Source organism: Sesamum indicum, linkage group LG11, assembly GCF_026168435.1.
Source record: "Sesamum indicum cultivar Baizhima isolate 11 linkage group LG11, ASM2616843v1, whole genome shotgun sequence".
NCBI classification, from domain to species: Eukaryota; Viridiplantae; Streptophyta; class Magnoliopsida; order Lamiales; family Pedaliaceae; genus Sesamum; species Sesamum indicum.
Genome location: NC_142667.1, coordinates 6,265,079 through 6,286,041, shown reverse-complemented (window position 1 = coordinate 6,286,041; position 20,963 = coordinate 6,265,079). Strand labels below are relative to the sequence as shown.

Sequence of the window (20,963 nt, the reverse complement as noted above, 5' to 3'; positions counted from 1 at the left end):
CATTTAATTTGTTTTTAGGTCAAAATTTAATAAACACTCCTTCCATTTGGATAAGTGGACTATTATTTTTATGTAGATTATGAATTATAATTTTATTTAAATTGCTCAGGTAGACTATGAATTATAATTTTATTTATAATTTTTTAATTTTCTTTTATGGATAAGCGGACTATTATTTTTATAATTTTTAAAAAATTTTCATTTACCTTGTCTTATTTATTTATAATTTTTTATTTTTTTAAAAATAAAATAAGGGTATCGTTGACAATTTCAGGGCTCTATCCAATGATTATATAATTTCATCCAATATTAGAGCATATTGGCAGTGTTTCAAATACGAGGGGACACTCGTTATTGACCAAATTGCATCTTATCCCCCTATATTTTCAAAAGTTAGCTAAAAATCCCCTGTATTATAGAAATAGGCAAAAAAATCTCTTTATTTTCTAAAACCCCGTGCAAAATCCCCAGTATGTCAAAAACTAATGGAAGGTGAAGTGCACTCGTAAGTGGTGCGGGTGGACATAATTTTTTTGTGAATTTTGATATTTGTTTTTGGCTATAAATTAATAAAATACCCCTATATTGTGTTTAAAATTACCATAATCAAATACACTTCGTATAAGTTTATTTTTAATTATAGTTTTTGGTATTTTCTTCCCTCCTAAAAAGCAATCAATTTTGTTTTTTAAATATATTTATTTAAACTTCAAAATACAAAAATATATGTTTTATAAATTTATAGTTTAAATATAAAATTAAATTAAGATGACAATACAAAAAATAGTATACTAAGTTTATTTTTTAAAATGTGAATATTATATCAATGTAATTAACAATATATTTTATTAACTAATTTAAATTAATAATTAATTTAAATATATTTAATAAATTATTTACCATCAATAATTTAAATTTGAATTACTCGTCTATGAAATTTAAATTTAAATATATTTTTATTTTTCATAAATATATTTTTAATTTATTAAAAGAAAATTTGGGCCACTATCGCTGTCACCTAAAGTCCCCTGAATGATCGTGATGCGACAGTCGCCCGGGTGACTTGGTTGGCCGCTACATCGCGATCGCCCAGATCACCTATGGGTGATCACAACGTTATGATCGTCGACCTCCACGTTGCAGTCGCCAAGGTTGGGGGCGACGCCACCATCACCCCCCTTTGTGTTGGGTGGCGTGAGGTAGGGATGGGGTAGGCGGCGAGTGGAGGGGACCTGGTAGCGGGCGTGGGGTTAATTTTAATATTTTTTATTTTTAAGAAATAATATTTTATATTTTATATTTTATAATTATAGATATATTATATATACAAATTTTAAATCATGACCCTTAATAATTTAAATCTAACGGTTGAGATGTATTTATTAAATTCGATGATTGTTATACAATGAAAAAAATTCAATGGTCATGAAAATAAGCAATAAAATATAATTATTAAGGGCATAGCGGTCTTTTGACAAAAAAATTAACGTCATTAGCTTCAATTAACAGTGAAGGGCAAATATGCTATATTTAAAACAACAAAGGAGTTTTTTGCCTATTTCTAAAATACAGGAAGGCTTTAGCAGACTTTTGAAAATACAGGGAGGTAATATTCAATTTGGCCCTCGTAATTATATCAAACTTTAGGAGCTTCTTGTAATTTACCCTATCATGCATTTGGTCTTAATTTTATCACATTTGGTATAGAGTGTCACACATTTGGTTCTGGGCCTTGCACATTTGATGTTGGGTTGTTAAATTTGGTCCTCTATAAAAATTTTTCGACCAAAATGTGTTGCCGGAAAGATGTGGTAATGATTCTCACCTCACGTGGCATATAGAAATGACGTGGCAATGACATCTTTCTGGAGGAAATATAAGTGTAATTTTAAATTTTTTTTGAGAAAAATTATAATTTTATATTTTTAGAGGGGATTTACGTATAATTAACCATTTTTTTTTTACTATATGGACAAAATGGTTGTGTTCAATTAAACTTCATTTACAAGTATATTTTCTCAAAAATTCTCTAATGTAATAATGGTGCAAAAATTAGTTGCAGGGTGCAATTTATTACAATTACACTACAATATAATACAATTCTCTCTTTTTTCTTTTTCTCCTCCTCTTTTTTAATGAGGAATGAGGGGTAATTATACTAATAAAATCCTACACTAATTAAGGTAGGCAGTAGTAAAGTACTACTTTATCCTACACATGCCCCTATTACATGGCTATAATTGGCAAAGGCTATTTCAAAAATTTTTAGATTTGAATCGATTTGGTAAGTCAACCTTTCCTTTTTTCTTTAATTTCTTTCTATTTAGCACCTTCACAAATCATTGTCGAAGTGGTGGAATTAATCATGGAATAAATGAATTAATTTAATTGAATTAATTCTGAATCATTCCATGTGTAAATAATGCAATTATTTACATCTCCTGGAATTAATTCATAATTAATTCCTTTTCATCCTTAGTGATTTGTGTGACTTTTTAGGTTCATCCTCAACTAGATTTGGGCTAGTGTCTAACACATATAGTTAATTAAATCCAATTTAATTAATTATTTTTGATCAAGAAAGCTCGCTATCATGGGTGGCTGTCTAGCAACGGTCCATGGCACTAGAGACTAGGTGAATATATGTGTGAATGTATACGCTCCTGAATTTAAGTATGGTCCTTCCGTCTATCGTCTCCTGGCCTTAATCTAGGGCATGAAATTTGGTGTCGGTTCTCATTCTAGACTAGGCATATAGATTTTAATACTTGAGACCGCATTTTACTTAATTGCTCGACATAGAAACCTCTTTTCTATTCGACCAACTATTAGGGCCATAGGTTTATAAGGCGTGAACGTGTCTTCAAGTGCGTAGGAGATACCGCTGTCACATATAGATATGGGACAGATCTTCTTCTTGAAACCCACTGTACTAGCTACATATTCTGACTGTACTAGGCAAGGCTTATAATGATCATGTCTGTGACACAATCACCTCTCGCTAGATCCAAGGTACAATCATCGTATGCACGTGACTACCATTGTTCCTCAAGTTTGAGGACTAATTCTATACTATCAGAGTCGGAGATTCAAGTCATACCGATCAAACCTTCAAAGCTTCCAAATGATGATCCCGACTAGTCAGTTCAATCGATTTGAGGCCTAGTCAATTTACCCACTAAGATCGCATAGACGTCCAACATTTGTTGTTGATGAAATATGGTACTCATCAAATGAATGTGATGCTTCGTACAAGTCTCTATAGGACACTTGACGTCCAATCTCGAGGTCCTTGAATTCAAACATTTTAGAATGAACCCCTAAACAGTTGATTTCATAACCGCCATCCAATGCGTGGTCCAACTGCATGGACTGTCTAAATGGTCAACGGGCTCTGTTGCAATGTTAGCATAATTAAACATAGTAAATGAGCACAACAAAGATATTGTTAGAAAAGGTGACCAGAAAGCCAATTAAATTGGCCTGGATGTAATCTATTTTGACAATACTCGATATAATGTAATATTATTTAGTGAATAAAATGAGTGTTCACTATTGACCTTATCCTTGTTGTTCTCATTCATTATGTTTATATCTTCTTAACATCACAACAAAACCCACAAATCATTTAGACAACAATGCAGCTGGACTGCGCATTGGATAACGGTTATGAAATCAACTGCTAAGGGGTTGGGTCTGAAATGTTTCAAGTCGAGGACCGTGAGATTGGACGTCGAATCCTTAGAGACTTGCACTAAGAGTTGCATTCATTTTCGACCTCAGAATAAAAAAGGAGAACAGGGAAGCAAAGACCTCATCTCAGGTCTACAAGCCCAGGAGAGGGACAACCCGCCAAAGGGTGTTGCATTTAGCCCAAAAAGGAGGCCTGCTCCCTTAAGGTCCGCCCAAGAGGGAGGCTTGCTAGGCTCAACCCAGGGAGAAGCCTCCAACCCCACGATCTGTCCAGGGATGGAACTCGCAAGCTCGGTCTAAGAAGAAGGCCCAACACGAATGCCTATTGTTCCTTTCGAAGCCCCACCTGAGGGAGGAAGGTGCCCTCCAGAAGTCGGACTCCTTACTCTTTCGCAAGGAGTCCTCACAAAGGAAGAGTCTTCTTTCACCCAAAGACTTGCTGCTCAAGAAACGGATACAAAGACAACCTTATCCCGCCTTCCTCGCCAGATTCACCTCCTAGGGCTCTTGCCATAGAGGGATTCCTCCTCTATAAATACAAGGGACCCCTCTAAGCGGATCCCCCCTGCCACCTTCGAGGAATTCTTTCATTGCATTGCTATTTGAAGATTCGTGTTCTCACTTACAAAATTATTATGTCTCTCACGATTTCAAATTATAATTTATCTTTATATTTATCTATTTTTAAATTTGAAACTAACTTAAGCATCGGAGTTCTAATATTTTATTTTACAGGTTCTCTTTCTCAAGAGCTTTCACTCAATTAGCCCAAATCCAATATCAAAATCCAAGAACTTTGGTCTCGTGCTAAAATCGCACGCATCAATTTCTTATTTTCTTTTTTTTTATATTTTTTAATTAGATGTCGAGTACCCGATTAATTCGATCTGGTACTTATCTCTATCAATAACCAACCTGATCTATTTAAAATTTGGTAAGGATAATCTGAAATCCAAAAATTATAAAAAATCGTCGGACTCGATCTACCCGAACCTGTTGGAATCGAATTGGGACTCGAACAACTCAATTTAAATGCCCATCCCTATTTAACATGATATTCAAAGTCAAGCAAAATAACAGGTCTTTCATTTCGTTCGTATTTATATCAGAAAAGTTTCACGTGCACGGCATGAGAGAGCGGGGGTGTATGTTTTTAGACGAGGAGCTAGTTTAAGATTTAAATGTTGAAATATCCAAAGTTCCTATTTTTTTTCCAATATAAAATTAAAAATATAATAATGTTCACAAATTCTTGTTCTGCTGTAAGGTTTCTTAAATATTATGTCTTAACATTTTTATGTGTGTTTTACCATGAGTAGTTTGCCAAAAGTCACATAAATAAAAAAGTAGGTTCTTTTTTTTAAATAAAAAGATAATTATTTCATTTTCTCAAGATACCAATACACTATCAAATTAATTGAAATAAATCGAATATAATTGTTTCTATTCAATATCAATATCTAAAAACACCATTACAATGTCATAATCAAATCAACAAAATTGAATAAACTAAATCTAATCAAAACCTACTATTACAGTAGAAACAATATACCACGAATAATGTGGTTCAAGTCTACAACCTTTAAGGTCATGAGGCCTCACCTTCGCTAACTGAGATAGGCTTCATTACATTTTAATTTTATCACTCATTAAATATTGGCAAAATTATAGGTCATTAGCACTTTTGATTTTGTAACTTACTCTATACATTTTATCCCTTTTCTGATGAATTTCGTCTCTAACATCTCACATTTAGTCCTTTTTTGATAAATTTAATTTTGCATTGACAATTTTGCCCCCCCTTTGCATCAAAGTATATCTCATTTTTTGTGCTGTAATTGTAGGTCATTAAGATCAAAATTGTTAACACAATACTAAAAGGATGAAAAATATTTTCAAGACTAAATTTACCATAGAAAGGACGAAATATGTAAATGAAGTTACATGATCAAAAGTGCTAACGACCTATAGTTAAAGGACTGAAAATATAATATTTCCTTATATATTTTGTCATAATTATTCGTAATGTTAATAATTACTATTATTTTATAAAAATTGTTATTAGCAAGAATTAGTGATAAAAAGATATGCAAAAAATTATCATTAAATACAATTAGGCACATATTATAGTGACAACTATTATTTATTGTCACTAGATCGTCACTATGTATCTGTCACTAATAATTATATATGACAAAATAAATTTTCTAGTGACTTAGTATGTATTTTTAGTGATAATATTTAAAATTATTACACAATATTTTGTCGTAAATATCATATTTTCTAATAATGATCATAATATTGATATATATCTCAGTAATTCAAATCACAAAAAATAATAGAACAACCAATTATAACAAACCACATTGATTCAAAGTCAAGATCTCATATTTATTCACGAGACTTCAGCCTTGGGCATTTCGGCCAAGACCTAATTCCAATAAGTCAGTTTCCTAAGCATGAGGTTTTTCTAGGGATAAATACAATTTTCGACCTCAAACAAAGTTACTTATACAGTTTTTGTCTTCAAACAATTTGACATTGTAGTTTTAGTCCTCAAATTATTATTATTATTATTTTGGTATTTTTAGTATTTTTATTAATAAAATCATTAAAATTGACGAAAGTTTCATTTGATGGAAAAAAATTAACCATTTTTCTCCGATTTTGTCGTATTTTTCAAGCTTGGTCAAATGTATCCATTTCTTCCATCTTTTTTCAAGTTTCAAGAGAGACAAAAGAAAATCAAAAAATAAAGTTAAACCACAAACTTTCTATATGTATTCTTAAAAAAATATTGTCAACAATCTATTTGTGTATAATGCAATACCTGCAAAATATATGTAACGTAAAATATAAGCTTTATCGTATTTATTATTTATATTTATAATATTAACTTTATCATACTTTTCTAATCCATAGATTAGAAAAAAATTAGAAGAAAGACAAAATAAATAAAAAGTTAAAAGTTAAGATTATATAGAAAATTTATTAATTAAATTCTTCCCTTTTTGTTTTTCCTCATTTAAAACTTGAAGAAAAATGGCGGAAATGGGAAAAATGGGCCAAAACTTGAAAAATATTGCAAAATAGAAGGAAAATAGATATTTTTTTCCTAAACAAAATTTTCGTTAACTTTAATAATTTTATTAACGAACAAAAAAAGGTTATTTACCTATGCAAATATATTTCCTTTTGAGGCATTCATCATGAAATTCCTTTGTTTCGTTGACATGCATGTCTCGTAAGGTTTCTCCATCAGAATTGACAAAAATAATTAAAATTGTCAGATAGCTGACGATTGGAAGATCAAAATTGTAACGTGTGATTTTTTAAGAATTAAAATTGAATAAGTGGTCAAACTTCTAAATAGAAAATGTAATCTCTCGTAGTTAGACATATGGTGGTTTTGAACTTTTTGACTACTAAAAAAATTCATTGGTTAGAGACACTATGTATTTTAATATATTAAGTATTATTTTGTATTTATCGAAATCTTATTTCAAGATTATAATTATTATTTTTAATTGTAAAGAAAAAATCTTATTAACTAGAAAAATTAGCTATTTTGATTTATTAAATATTTTTTTCCAATATTATAATTGAATTATTAATTATCAAGAAAAAAAATTTATTGGTTGAAAAAATTATCTATTTTAATATAAAATATTTATTCCATATTTATTGAAAATTGTATCTCTAAGATTATGATACTGATTTAATTTGCATTTATCTTAAATAATTTTCCAATGATTATGGCCTCCATTATATTTGTATTTAAATAGAACAAAATATACTATGCATCACTTCATTTGTTAGATATGCTCATTTCTATCAATTTTCTATTCTCGACTAAATGATTTCAAAAATTTAACACTTAATATGCTTCTTTTAATTATTTTTCTATGGCTGCAATGACATCTTACAATTTTCTATGGTAATAATTTATTTGTCTTTCTCTATGATCTTTGAAGTTAATCATTACCAGTCACTCATATATATGTGTTTATTAAATTTTATCATTTATCATTTATTTATCTTTTACACTCGTCTGCTGCGACAAAATTGATGTTTTACTCTTAATCATGATATCATTTTATTGTTCTTATATATTATTTTTCATGATACTTATAACTTATTGAAATAATAATTTACCCTTGATGGGCATGGCCCAAAAGGAATTGGCCAGAAAAGAAATGCTAAGTTTAAGCCAAGCCCGCCAGTCCAGGAGAGAGTCAACCCGCCTAAAGGCGTTGGGCTTAACCCAAGAATGAAGCATCCTGCACAATTCGACCCAAGAAGGAGGTCCACTAGGTCCAACCTAAGAAGGAGCCCACCATGCCAGGACCTGTGCAACAAATAAGCCTACTCTATCGACGATTGAGCTGAGAAGGAGACCTAGTATGAAGGCCTGCTACATCTTTCCAAGGCCAGCCCGAAGGAAGGAAGGTGCCTTCTAGGGATTGGACTCTACAGCTTAAGAGGACTCCTTGCGAGGTAGGAGTCTTCATGAAGGAGGAATCCTTTCTCATTCGAAGACGTGCTGTAGAAGGAGTGGATAAAGGATGACCTTATCCACCAGAATCCCGCCTTCCTTCTCAGATTCACAGCTCTCTTCAGAGTCCTCACGAAGAAGGGCTCCTCCTCTATAAATATGGGAGGCACCCCTCAAGAGATCACTCCTTCACCATTCGATAAACTTTCTTGTCTGCTACTCTGCTATTCCAAAATTCGTTTTTTCGCTTATGAGATCCTTATTTCTCATTATAATTTACCTTTATATTTACTTGTTCTTAAATTCAGGACTAACTTAAGCATCAGAGTGCTAAAGTGTTATTTTGTAGGTTCTTTTTCTCAAAGACTTTAACTCAATTAGCCCAAATCGGACTCCAGATCCAAGAACTTTGGACTCATGCTAAAATTGCACATATCAATTGGCTTTGTCTGTGAAAAATTGAGCTAAAGGCGTGAGTTACTATGGAGAACCCCAGAAATCCCGCTAATAGGCAAAAGACCGTGGATTCGAGTCCATTCACATTGATATTACCACTTCCGCTTGCGTGTTCCCCGGTCGATCCACTCACATTTATTGTTGCTTTCACTATCAGAGTCGGGGATTCGAGTTATACCGACCAAGCCTCTAAGGCTTCCATACGACGATCCACGCGAGTCAGTTCAGTCAATTCAACACCTAGTCAATCGACCCACTAAAACCGCATAGACGTCCCACATTTGTTACCGATGAAACACAACAGTCATTAAATAAATGCGACTCTTAATACAAATCTCCATAGAACAGTTAATGCCCATTCTCGAGGTCCTCGACTTTGGAACATTTCAGAGCCAACCCTTGACAGTTTGTTTCATGACCGCCATCCAATGCGCATTCCAACTATTGTACGATGTTAAAGTGGTATGTGGGCTTTGTCGTGATGTTTGAAAAAATGCAAATATATATATAATGAGCACAACAAATAAAATTCCAATAGCGAATACTCATTTTATTCACTGAATAATATTACATAAAATCGAGTTACTTTCAGAATAGATTATTGATGGGGGTCGAATCCACCAAAAACAATTCCTACGAACACTTTTGTGGAAGTGTGAGTAGTCTCGAATCCACAGGGATTAGTTTTAAATTAATTTCTTCAAAAAAAAAAAAAATAATTAGGGGGATTTTTTTTATTGTGAAGAAGAATAAAAATAAAAATTAAATTAAACTAAAAAGTTAATAAAATTGGAATAGATAAATATAAGAAAAGAGTATTCCAGTTAAAAGACAGGATCATGATTAATTCCACGGTTGATCATAGATGCAAAGATAATAATCATTCATGATAGATAAATTGGTTATGGCCATTGGTACGACCTAATAACCTCACATTTCCTTATCTTGTGGATAGTCAAGGAACGTCCGTTGACTATATCCCTAATCAATAAACAACCTTGGGAACGTTCTCAAGCTTTAGTTTACCGATAATATTAAGAACTAAGAAGGCCCAATTCTAACCAATAAATACCTACGAGGATTTATTTAAGTTAGATTGTGCATTCCCCACAACATAATCGAAAAACTTCTACATAATCAATTATGTTATGTTACCACTAGTTATTGAACTAAACAAACAATTACGGATTTGCAAGTTCAATTGGCTAGGCAAATATTTTTGACAATAAATAAGATTATTTGTAATAAAAGCACAGAGAACAACACAAATATCAATATGAATGAAAGTAGAAAGCATAAATTAAATCTCACAACTCGTTCGATTTAAGCATTCACCAAGTCTTCAACCGGAATGAGAGAACTAGCTAGACATGCTCATGGAAGAACGCTTAAAAAACAAAGTAAGAAAATATCATAAAAACGTAGGGATCTCAAGAGTTCAAAAGCTATCTCTTAAAGTGAATTACATCATATATATATATAGTAACTAGATACTTAATTCTACTAGGATTAAAGATAGATTCCTAATTGAACTAAAAGACTAATGAAAATAAAATTATAATCCTAGTTAAACTCCCCATTCATCAAAAGGTAGTCCAAGCAGCTCAAAATTCTTGCCAAAAATCGAGTTTGAGTCTTGTCCGAATTTTTATTTTGGTTTTTTTCTTCATTTTTCATTTCATTTGTCCTAATGCTGTAAAATAATATTTAATCAGGAGCATTTTGATCACAGAATAGGTCAAAATATCACATAAAATAAGCACAAATGCGATCCTATCAAATATCCCCCCCCCCATTTAACCCTTTGCTCGTCCTCGATGCAAAGAAATAGAGATAAAATAGGTTCAAGAATTTATTCCAAACTTTATGGATCGCAAATGAAAGTACCCAAGCAAAAATCTAGTTAAGTGTTCAAAAATGGTACACCATATGATGAAAGACAACTCAACAAGCTTCAGAAAAGTTTTCACAAGATGATTTTTCATAAAAAACTAAGCATGGAAAACAAGTGGACTATGCTTTCATATCTCCCAATCTCCCAAGTGTTTTTGGTTGAGTGTTTCGCTCAAATGTTTGCTATGAAAATGCTTCACCATAGGCTTGATTATACACTAAAATCTCCACCACTTTTAAATATACAAACACTTGAATCAAGAGGTCTTATATTTTGGTTGTAATGGGGCTTTGGTTTAGGGGTAGGAAGAATTAGAAAAAAAATGAGGTGAAAATCCAAGGAACTAAATTAGAGCACCAAGTAATAGATGTTAGAATCCAAACTTTTCAAAATTGATCTGTCTCACACTCTAATTTCATGTCCCACTTTTCTCGACTTGAGCTATGCCTTTCTTTCAAACAGAGAGTATTTTTTTTTTCTTTTTTTTCCTTGCCTTCCTTGATTTTTTTCTTTTTCTTTTTTTTTTGTTTTTTTTGAAGGCATTTTTTTTTCTTTTCTTCTTTTTTGCTCTCTTTGTTTGTCTATTAAGGCATAGAACAAGATTGTCACGTGACATGTTAGCTCATAAACCTCTTTTACAATACTTGAGATATCCCCACACTTAATGTCAAAGCACATACTTAGAATATATTTTTGTTTCCTTGACGCTCTACTAGTCCTTGAAAGGCCAAACAAGGGTAATAAAAAGACGGTAGAGTTTGTTTATACTTGGGGTTTCATAACAAGGAATTAAGGCTTATAAGGCTCAAATGGGCTTACTAAGGGGAATTGTATGTGGGTGGTCTTTTAAGCTAAAGGAATTTTTATCCTAGTGCCTTTATCGTTTTCAAGTATATGCATAAAGATGTGGCCTCGATATGGTTCAAAGCAAGTTCTAGGAAGATAAAATCATAATGCATAGTCTCTCAAGATAAGAAAAATTGTAGATTTTCATGAGTGTATAAGCTCAAAATTCCTATTTAGGTAGGTTATATCCACAATTTTCCACATTCAATTTTTAAAATCACCATTTGAAAACAAGTTCTTAACCCTTAAGTTGTCAAGAGTCATTAGATGCACACCCTTATCATACATTACCAAATTATTACTTGATTAGCCTAAGTCTTTGATCATAAAGCTAGTATGAGGACAAGAAGAAAAATATCGGGTTCAACAAATATGGAAGGGGTCGCAAGCATCAATCAAAATAATTAATCCACCAAGACTCATTTTTCTATCAAAACAATCATCAAAACACCCTCCCCCCACTTAATTCCACATTGTACCCAATGTAGTAAACATGCATATCTAGGACGATAAAATAAGAGAAAGGAGAAAGAGAACGTCCCTTAGTGATTCGAGGGTAAGTGGTGGAACTGCGGGAGCTCAAGAATTGTGAGACCTTGAATGAGAGGAAGAGTCCCTTGTCGACGCTTATACCTTTTGACAAATTAGTTGGCCGAGTTAGGCGTGGGCACGCCTAACTGTAGGGTGATGCATGTTCACCATGACCTGCAAAAATCAATTGTAGTGGTATCACAACATTCACAAAGTTAGAGGAAAACAAAAATTGAGAAAAAGAGAAGGACATGGGTTGCCTCCCAAGAAACGCCTTTCTTTAACGTCTTTGGCTAGATGTTATTGTGCCTCAACTTAAATGAATTGGACACTCTAAATCCACTTCTTCTATATAATGCACCCGGTGATGGTGTGGATTTAGGAGAACTTGGCGGTCCATGAATGACTTCTTCCTTGAACTTATTTTGTCATTAAAGACTTTGTTCTTGTAAGCTCTTGGACTTGAAGTGAGGCTTTTGGTAATTGTTGTCTTAAAAGCTCCTCCACCATCGAGCATAACAATTTTTTTGCACCAAAGGATCAATAAAATCAATGAAAAAAATAGAAAACAAATCATTAGAATATTTCATGGCACATCCAATTCTAAAACTCATAACCTCCTTATCAAATTCCATAGAGAGAATTCCGGCATCAACATCAATTTTGATTTTTGAGGTTTCAAGGAATCGTCTTCCTAGAAAGATGGATGTAGAATTGGGAGAAATATGCCCCCTCATATCAAGCACATAAAAGTCAGTAGGAAAAACCAATTCATTAACTTGCACAAGTACATCCTCAAGAACTCCTTCAGGGTAAACTACGGAATGATTGGCAAGTTGAAGAACGACCCCCATTTCTTTCAATGGGCTAACATCCAAAGATTCATAAATGATAAGAGGCATAATATTGATAGAAGCACCCAAATTACATATTGCTTTTTCTATTATAATCTTTTCAATTTTTCAAGGAATAGAAAATGTACCTGGATCATTGCATTTAGGAGGTAGTTTTTTTTGAAGAATGGCAGATATATTTTCTCCCATACTTACTCTTTCATTATCTCTCAATTTGGATTTGTTGGTGCACAGTTCCTCGAGAAATTTTGCATAGCGAGTTATTTGTTTAATTGCATTGAGTAGGAAAATATTTACCTCAACTTTGAGTAAAGTTTCAAGAATCTCCTTTTCCTCTTCCTCCTCTTTGGACTTGGCAAATCTCTCCGGGAAGGGAGGTTTGGGCACAAACATCTTGGGACTTTCCTTGCTGACTTGGTTGGATTTTTTAGCTTTTTTCAGAAGAATTTCGAGTGCAGCCTTTATTTTGTCCTGCTGTTCATGCCCACGCCTAGTGCTATTTTCGAGTTGTAGCTCTTTCCCACTATACAAGGTAATAGCGTTACCGTTTTGTTTAGAATTAATAATAGTTTGGGAGGGAAACTCACCTTTAGACTCCAAGCTGCTGACGGAGGAGGCCAGTTGGCTCATTTGGGATTCCAAATTTTGTATGCTCAAGTGGGTTTCTTTTTGGAATTTGTGAGTTTCTTGTTGGAATTGTTGGGTGCTCAAGGCGAGTGTCTTCACGATATCCTCCAGGGGCATATCATCATTGGGATTGGTTTGAGGTGCTGGTGGTGGTTGTTGCTGTGGAACCCTTTAAAGGTTTTGAAATTGATTGCCATACCTCAAATTTGGGTGATCTCTCCATCCGAGGTTATAGATATTGGAAAATGGGTCATATCTCCTTTCTTGTTGCCCAAAAAATCCACCAACGGCGTCAGCATGTTTGGTTGATTTCTTTTCCGCATCTACGAGCGGTCTTCTCGATCTTTCAGTCAAATTCAAGTTCACTTGTACGAGAAGAACGTGGCATAAAACCAAGTAACAATATAAAAAAATTAATTTAAAGACACCAATCCCCAGCAACGGCGCCAAAATTTGATGGGCGTCGAATCCACCAAAAATAATTCCTACGAACACTTTTGTAGAAGTGTGAGTAGGGTCTAATCCACAGGGATTAATTTTAAGTTAATTCATTCATAAATAAAAATATATTAAGGGGATTTTTTTATTGTGAAGAAGAATAAAATAAAAATTAAATTAAACTAAATAGCTAATAAAATTGGAAGAGATAAATATAAGAAAAGAGTATTCTACTTAAAGACAGGATCATGATTAATTCCACAGTCGATCATAAATGGAAAGATACAATCATTCGTTAGAGATAAATTGGTTATGGCCATTGGTACGACCTAAAGACCTCACCTTTCCTTACCTTGTGGATAGTTAAGGAACGCCCGTTGACTAAATCCCTAATCAGTAAACAACCTTGGGAACGTTCTCAAGATTTAATTTACCGACAATATTAAGAACTTAAAAGGCCCAATTCTAACCAATAAATTCCTACGAGAATTTATTTAGGTACATAAGTATTGTCTTGACTGTGCTCCATTGTGCCTCTCAGGTGCGTGCCTGATATCTGCTTGTTACTGTCAAAGAGTACGCGACATCGGGCCTAGTGCACTGGACATACTGATTGCTTCCTACGGCTGAAGCATAGGGGATGTCCGACATCCTTTCTAGTTCCACATCAGTCTTGGAAGGCTGCCTCTTGAACATCTTAATCCCATGCCTCAAGGGAAGGATTCCTCATTTTAAGTTCTCCATCTTGAATCTCTTCAAGACTTTCTCAATATACAAGAGATTGGGTTAATCCTAATATCCTTCTAGATCTATCCCTATAGATCTTGATGCCAAGGATGTAAGAGGCCCCACCCATATGTTTTATGGGCAATTTTGTGGACAACCATATTTTAATGTCACCTAACATCTTGGTATCATTCCAAATGAGCAAGATGTCGTCTACATAAAGTAAAAGGGACGACAATCGCGCCCCCACTAACCTTATTGTATACACAAGGACCAAATTTATTTTTGATAAAATCATAACCTCGTATAACTTCATCAAAACATGTGTTCCAGCTTTCGGAAGCTTGTTTGAGGCCATCAATAGACCTTCGAAGACGACAAATCTTCTAATCCTCTTCGAAAGAAGTGAAACCCTTCGGTTGATCCATCTAGATCTCTTCCTCAATGAAACCGTCGAGAAATATCGTTTTTACATCCGTCTGCATATTTCATGGTTATATCATGCCGCTATGGCAAGCAGAATCCCAACTTAGCTGTGGCCATAGGAAAATAGGTTTTCCTCAAAATCAACTCTGGGTCATTCAGCGTATCTTTTTCCCACGAGCCTAGCCTCGACGGCTGTAACCTCCCCGTCAGCTGCATGCTTATATTTGTAGACCCATTTGCACCCAATAGGTTTAACATCTTTAGGTGGGTCTACGAGGAAAACTTAATTTGAACCCATCGAGTCCATTTCGGATTTCATGGCCTCAAGCCACTTATCCGAATCGATGACCGACATCGCTTCTCCATATGACTTTGGATCATTTTCCAATTGACCAGTTCGTCCCAAGAATCCATACCTATCAGGCAATCGCGATTCCTTGGTCGACCTACGGAGGACTGGAACACTCTCAATGGGAACTATAAGCTCAAATGATGTTCATTCTGCTAAGGTGTCTCATTGGTTCCCTCAAGTAGCACCTCATCGCGTCGGCTATCCGTAGGAAAATCCTTTTTCAAGAACACTGCATTTCTTGAGATAAAATTCTTTTGCGCAGATGGATCATAGAAGTATTATTCACACAGTTTCTTTTGGATTTCTGACAAACCTGCATAGAGTAGACCTTGAGTCTAGTTGGTTTCCCACTAACCTCTTGACGTATGTGGGACTACACCACACTCTCAAATACTTGTAGGATGCAGACTTGTCATGCCATATCTCATATGGTGTTTGGAGCACCATCTTAGATGGCGCCATGTTAAGTAATTTGACTGTCGTCTCAAGAGCATGAGCCTAGAAGGAAAGGGGCACTTTCATAAAAACTCATCATTGATCGAACAATGTTCAACAGGGTCTGATTCCTCCTTTCAGCCATGCCATTAAGTTGTGGCATTTCAGGAGGAGTCCATTGAGAGAGAATTCTATTCTCGTTTAAGTAATCAATGAATTCACCACTTAAATACTCTCCCCCTCGGTCTGACTGAAGGGTTTTACTTTTACAGCCAGTTTAATTCTCGACTTCAAATATATACTCCTTGAACCTTCCAAAGGCCTCAGACTTGTACCTCATTAGGTAAACATAACCATATCATGAGTGATCATCGGTAAAGATTATGAAGTACGAGTATCTTCCTCTAGTCGGAGTATTTAATGGTCTATAGACGTCTGTATGGATCAAATCAAAAGACCGTTGGAAAGCGTACTTTATCCAACAAAAGGCTTCTTGGTCATTTTTCCTTTCAGATAGGATTCGCAAGTTGGTAGGTTGTCCAAATCGTCTACCTCTAAACTCTTTTAGTCTACCAACTTCCTCATCCTATATTTTGAGATATGGCCTAGCCTTGCGTGACATAATTGTGCATTTTTATGATTATCTAATTTTTATTTGTGTTGGGCAGTCACAATCTAATTAGACTGTTGGAGAATATAAAGACCATTGACTAATGTACCAAGCAGATGAGAGTTATTATCAATCATCAAATAAAAATTATTTTTATTCATCGTAAATTTATAACCATCATTGTCTAAAAGAGGAATAGAAATAATATTCTTAATCATGTTCGGTACATAATAACAGTCTTTTAATTCTATCCAAATATGATCACTAATAACTGAGTTGAGAGATCCCACGGCTTCGGCAGTGACGGCCACCATCTCTTAGCTTTAGAATCATCTCATCCTTACTTAACTTTATGAAAGTTTCCAGCAGTAGCAAGTTATTGCAGATGTTGAAAGAATCGGTATGGCCCGGGAACGTGGCGGAAGCATAAAATTAAAATTTTGAAAATCAGTTCAAAGGGGTGTTCCCTTGAAATTTTCGGGCGTTCGATGTTTGTCAAAAGCATAATAATAAGCAAATAACAATGCTAGACAAGTGGCTAGAGGATGAAACAAAAATATAGAAACAAAATTGAAACCTTACCTTTTGTTACTATAGTTGAGTAGCAACGTGCGTTGTTCCCTTTACGTTCTCCCGTTTAGTTTAGGATTCAAATTAGAACTCCTCTAATTTGTTCACACCACACTAAGGAAGAGATATAGTTCTTGTTCTATTGCTAGATAGAACAATGAACTAGAAGAAAAAAATAATTCCAAACAAACGCTATTGATTAGTGCTTTTGGAATGTTTTATGTTCTAAATTGAATCCAATTGAATACAGAACAAAAAGGACAACATTATTGGAAAGAAAAAGGGAGCAAAATTTCGTGGCTAAGGTTATAGTTATGCATGATATGTGAGTGGTTATTGTATATTACATACAATTGAATTCAAAGTTCAATAACCACCAAGTTTGTCTCCAAGGCAATCTATACACATACATGCACATAATCTTCAACCATGATAAAAACAGCCACTCCATTATCTTCATCATGGTTAGGAGTTTCAACTTCTCCTTAACTGGCTCCAACCACCCTCAAAATGCGCTTGGATTTCAAATATGCACCGGGCTCGATTTAATCAAATTAAATCAGGCCCAACCAAAGTCCATTGAAAATAAATAATTAAATTAATTTTAGCTCAACTAAGTTGAAGATTTATTTAATTCAATTAAATAAATCTAAGCCCAAACTCTAAAGATTTATTTCATCTCTCGCCAGATCCAAGATATACCCATCATATGGATGCGACTGCCATGATTCCTCAAGTCCAAGGACTAATCCTGTACTATCAGAGTCGGGGAATTCAAGTCATACCGACCAACCCTTCAAGGCTTCCATATGACAAATCCCGCGAGTCAAATCAATCAGCTAACAACCTTGTCAGCTAATCCACTAAAATTGCATAGACATACCATGTCTATCGCCGATGAAACACGACATTCATCTAATGAATGCAATACTTAGTGCAAGTCTCTATAGGATTCTGGATGCTCAGTCTCGAGGTCCTTGACTTGGAACATTTTAGACCAACCATCAGAAGTTGGTTTCATAGCTGCCATCCAATGCGCAGCTCAACTACATGGGTTATTCAATTGATCTGTGGGCATTTACTGTGACGATAAAACACCGTTCAACAAAAATAGTAAGCACAACAAACACACGGTGCCACAGATGAATGCTTACTGAATTCATCAAGATAATATCACATTCATAAAGATTGCTAAATGGTTTTTAAAATTGCCAATCCAATTGGCTTTCTAGTCACCATTTCTAACAATCTCCTACTTGACCTAAAGTCAATTGCCCATACCCCTCAGACCTATCTGAGTGAGCAATCTGCGATACCTGCTCAGTCTCACGGGTCTACCATATTTTTCTGCTGAAATGACGCAGTCCAACCGCACGTCACCTCTTCCTACCATCGTTCCAAACTAATGGCGGCGTCTAAGAATATTCCTTGGATCTATGATGAGATCTCGACCCTTTTGCTTGTGCCATTTTCTAGTTGTTATTCTCCAGGTAACTACTGGCTTGGCCATGGTAGGCTCGACATTCAACTATTGGATGTGATTTTTCATCTAAAAACACTTACTGAGCAACTATTAAAGTCATATACATTGGACTTCCATGGTGAAAGCCATTGTGGCATCCCGCTTGAAACCATTCCAAGCCACCACATCACCATTAAGTCTGAATGTACATTCAAATTGAGACTAGTCACTATTCACATATTACTGGAAGCTAGTATCACCATAGCCTTCCGAAATCAACTCTCCATTGACTTGCATCAAGAATGTTTCTTTAATCCTTATTCAGGTACTAAAGAGTTATCTTGACTGCTATGTTGTGCCTTATGGATACACTCTCAATATCTGTTGTTATGCTCAAAGCACACACTACATTCGGTCTAGTGTATCGGACCACATACCCATATTGTCAACGACAAAAGACATAGGGGATGTCAAAAATCTTTCTGATCTCCTCATTAGTCCACGAAGACCGAGTCTTGGAAATCGTAACCCTATGATAAGGGAAGGAATCCAATTCCTTCATGGAGAATTGCGCGAATAATATTTGTGCTTCAGTGTTTCCTAACATCTTCACATCATTCTAAATGAGTAAGATGTTCACACCTAAAATACTAGGAACACAACTAAGCTCCCACTGACCTTCTAACTCATTCTCGACCTTAGTCATACCCTGCATGACTTTGTCTAAACTAATATTCCAAATACAAGAAGGTTTCATAGCTGCCATCCAATACGCAACCCGACTACATGGGTTATTCAATTGGTCTATGGGTATTTTTTGTGACGTTAAAACACCGTTCAACGTAAATAGTAAGCACAACAAACACACGGTACCACTGATGAATGGTTACTACATTCATTAAAGATTGGTAAATGGTTTCCAAAACTGCCAATCCAATTAGCTTTTTGGTCACCATTTCTAACAGATATGAGCTCCACAATCGGTATCTAATACCCTAGAACCAGAATTAGTTATCATATTCACTTTAATCACAAACATACCTGGTTTGGAGAGGAGTTGTGGGCACTCCCTCTTGCAATACCCCTTTCCTTGGCAATGCTTGCAGACATCATTTGCCTTCGACTACGGAGAACTGCCAACCTTCTCTTTCCCTTTCCCCATTCCGATAGGAGCAGTAGGGGCACTCGGAGCACTACCAGTGGTTGTGATAGCTTTTCCCTCACCCTTCTTCCTCTTCCAGCGTCCGACCCTCTTGCATTTCGCTTTGGAGGTTGAAACTTCTACTACCAATACTGCCGGCATAGACTTGTAGGTCGTCACCTCGTATTGGACCAGCATATTAAATAACTTCTCAAGTCCGTTCATGTTGTAGTTAATAATAAATGGATCCTAGGACGGAGGAAGTGACTGAAGGATCACGCCAATGTGCGTGTCATTGTCAAGCCCAGCTTTAAGGTCTTCGAGCTTCTCCACTAGACTAACATGTTAACCCGTGACTTTGTACAGACAATCCTTCTGGCATCTTGGACCCGAAGAATGCTTTTGAGGAACCAAAACTTCCTTAATGCATAGCATTATCGAGGGAACATCATCCAACCCATGATATTGCTTTTGGATGTCATTGGACATTGAAGACAATATGATACTGCGGACCTTTTGGTTGTCCTCAAGCCATTTTTTGAATGTGACACGCTCTTCGGCCTAGGCCCTTCCAGTGAGGCCCTTGGGAGTGGCTTGTCCAAGACATAGTCCTGGTTCTTGAAATCTAGGACAATCCTCAGATTTTGCAGCCAGTCGTTGTAGTTCGTGTCATTAAATTTATTAGCCTCTATTATAATGGTTAAAGGGCTCTTAGACATTTTCTAGAAAATAGAAAATTAAACAGTAATCAGCGAATGATTGTAATATTATGAATTAAGCTTAAAAATTTGGTCTTTAGTCTTTAACTCTCCCACTATTTATATGAAAGCCCACCACTCGCAAGTAGGATTTTGGGAATAACATTTCCTAATGGGCTTGGGATGTACAAGCGAATTTGCCGTGCCTCGCTTTTAAGATTCGCATGGCAAAAGCCTCGTGGGAGGTATCTAATACCATTCTTATTCCATGAGGTTTTCAAGATCTTTTACCTCACCTCTTCACATGATTCCGAGGACTCCAAGCGTATCATGTTACTTGGTGTTAGGTCTGACCCATCAACCAAATTACATATCATTCGTCGCCCTCCACGACTTGTGAGACAAGAAAATGGTGAACATGGTCCTTTGTTCATAACAATGGTGCAGACTTCCTCTATCCCAAAGGTGCCACGACTCGTGAGAGTTATTATTGAGTTTAACACCGAGATCTCATCACATATTAACATTATGTTTAAATATCAAATATTTAAACTATTAAATAAATGCATTGCATGCAATGATACCCATCAAACCCCTGTTAGATGATCACGAGCCCAACCTATGACGCACTTAGCCCGTAGTGAGTCTAAGGGCTATCTAGAGTGGCCCTACGCTATTACAAATTTAATTTTTCCATCAACATATAGAT

At 35.2% G+C, this 20,963-nt stretch overlaps 1 protein-coding gene across 1 annotated transcript; it reads right to left on the bottom strand.

Annotated features, from left to right (window-relative positions):
* Positions 1-12,041: 12,041 nt before the first annotated feature.
* LOC105173347 (uncharacterized) lies at positions 12,042-13,399 on the bottom strand. Its single transcript, XM_011095052.1, has 3 exons — positions 13,067-13,399; positions 12,533-12,865; positions 12,042-12,089 (listed from the first exon to the last, which is right to left on the bottom strand). Exons 1-3 carry the CDS (start codon positions 13,397-13,399, stop codon positions 12,042-12,044), a joined length of 714 nt encoding a protein of 237 aa, XP_011093354.1.
* Between the last annotated feature and the right edge of the window lie 7,564 nt (positions 13,400-20,963).

Excerpts from the sequence above, each read along its gene's own strand:
- LOC105173347 (XM_011095052.1), bottom strand. The coding sequence starts at position 13,399 with ATGAGCCAACTGGCCTCCTCCGTCAGCAGCTTGGAGTCTAAAGGTGAG. Across the intron at positions 12,866-13,066 it reads AAACTTTACTCAAAGTTGAG|ATTATAATAGAAAAAGCAAT; the intron begins GTAAATATTTTC and ends AAAATTGAAAAG. Across the intron at positions 12,090-12,532 it reads CTATGGAATTTGATAAGGAG|GTCATGGTGAACATGCATCA; the intron begins GTTATGAGTTTT and ends TGATTTTTGCAG.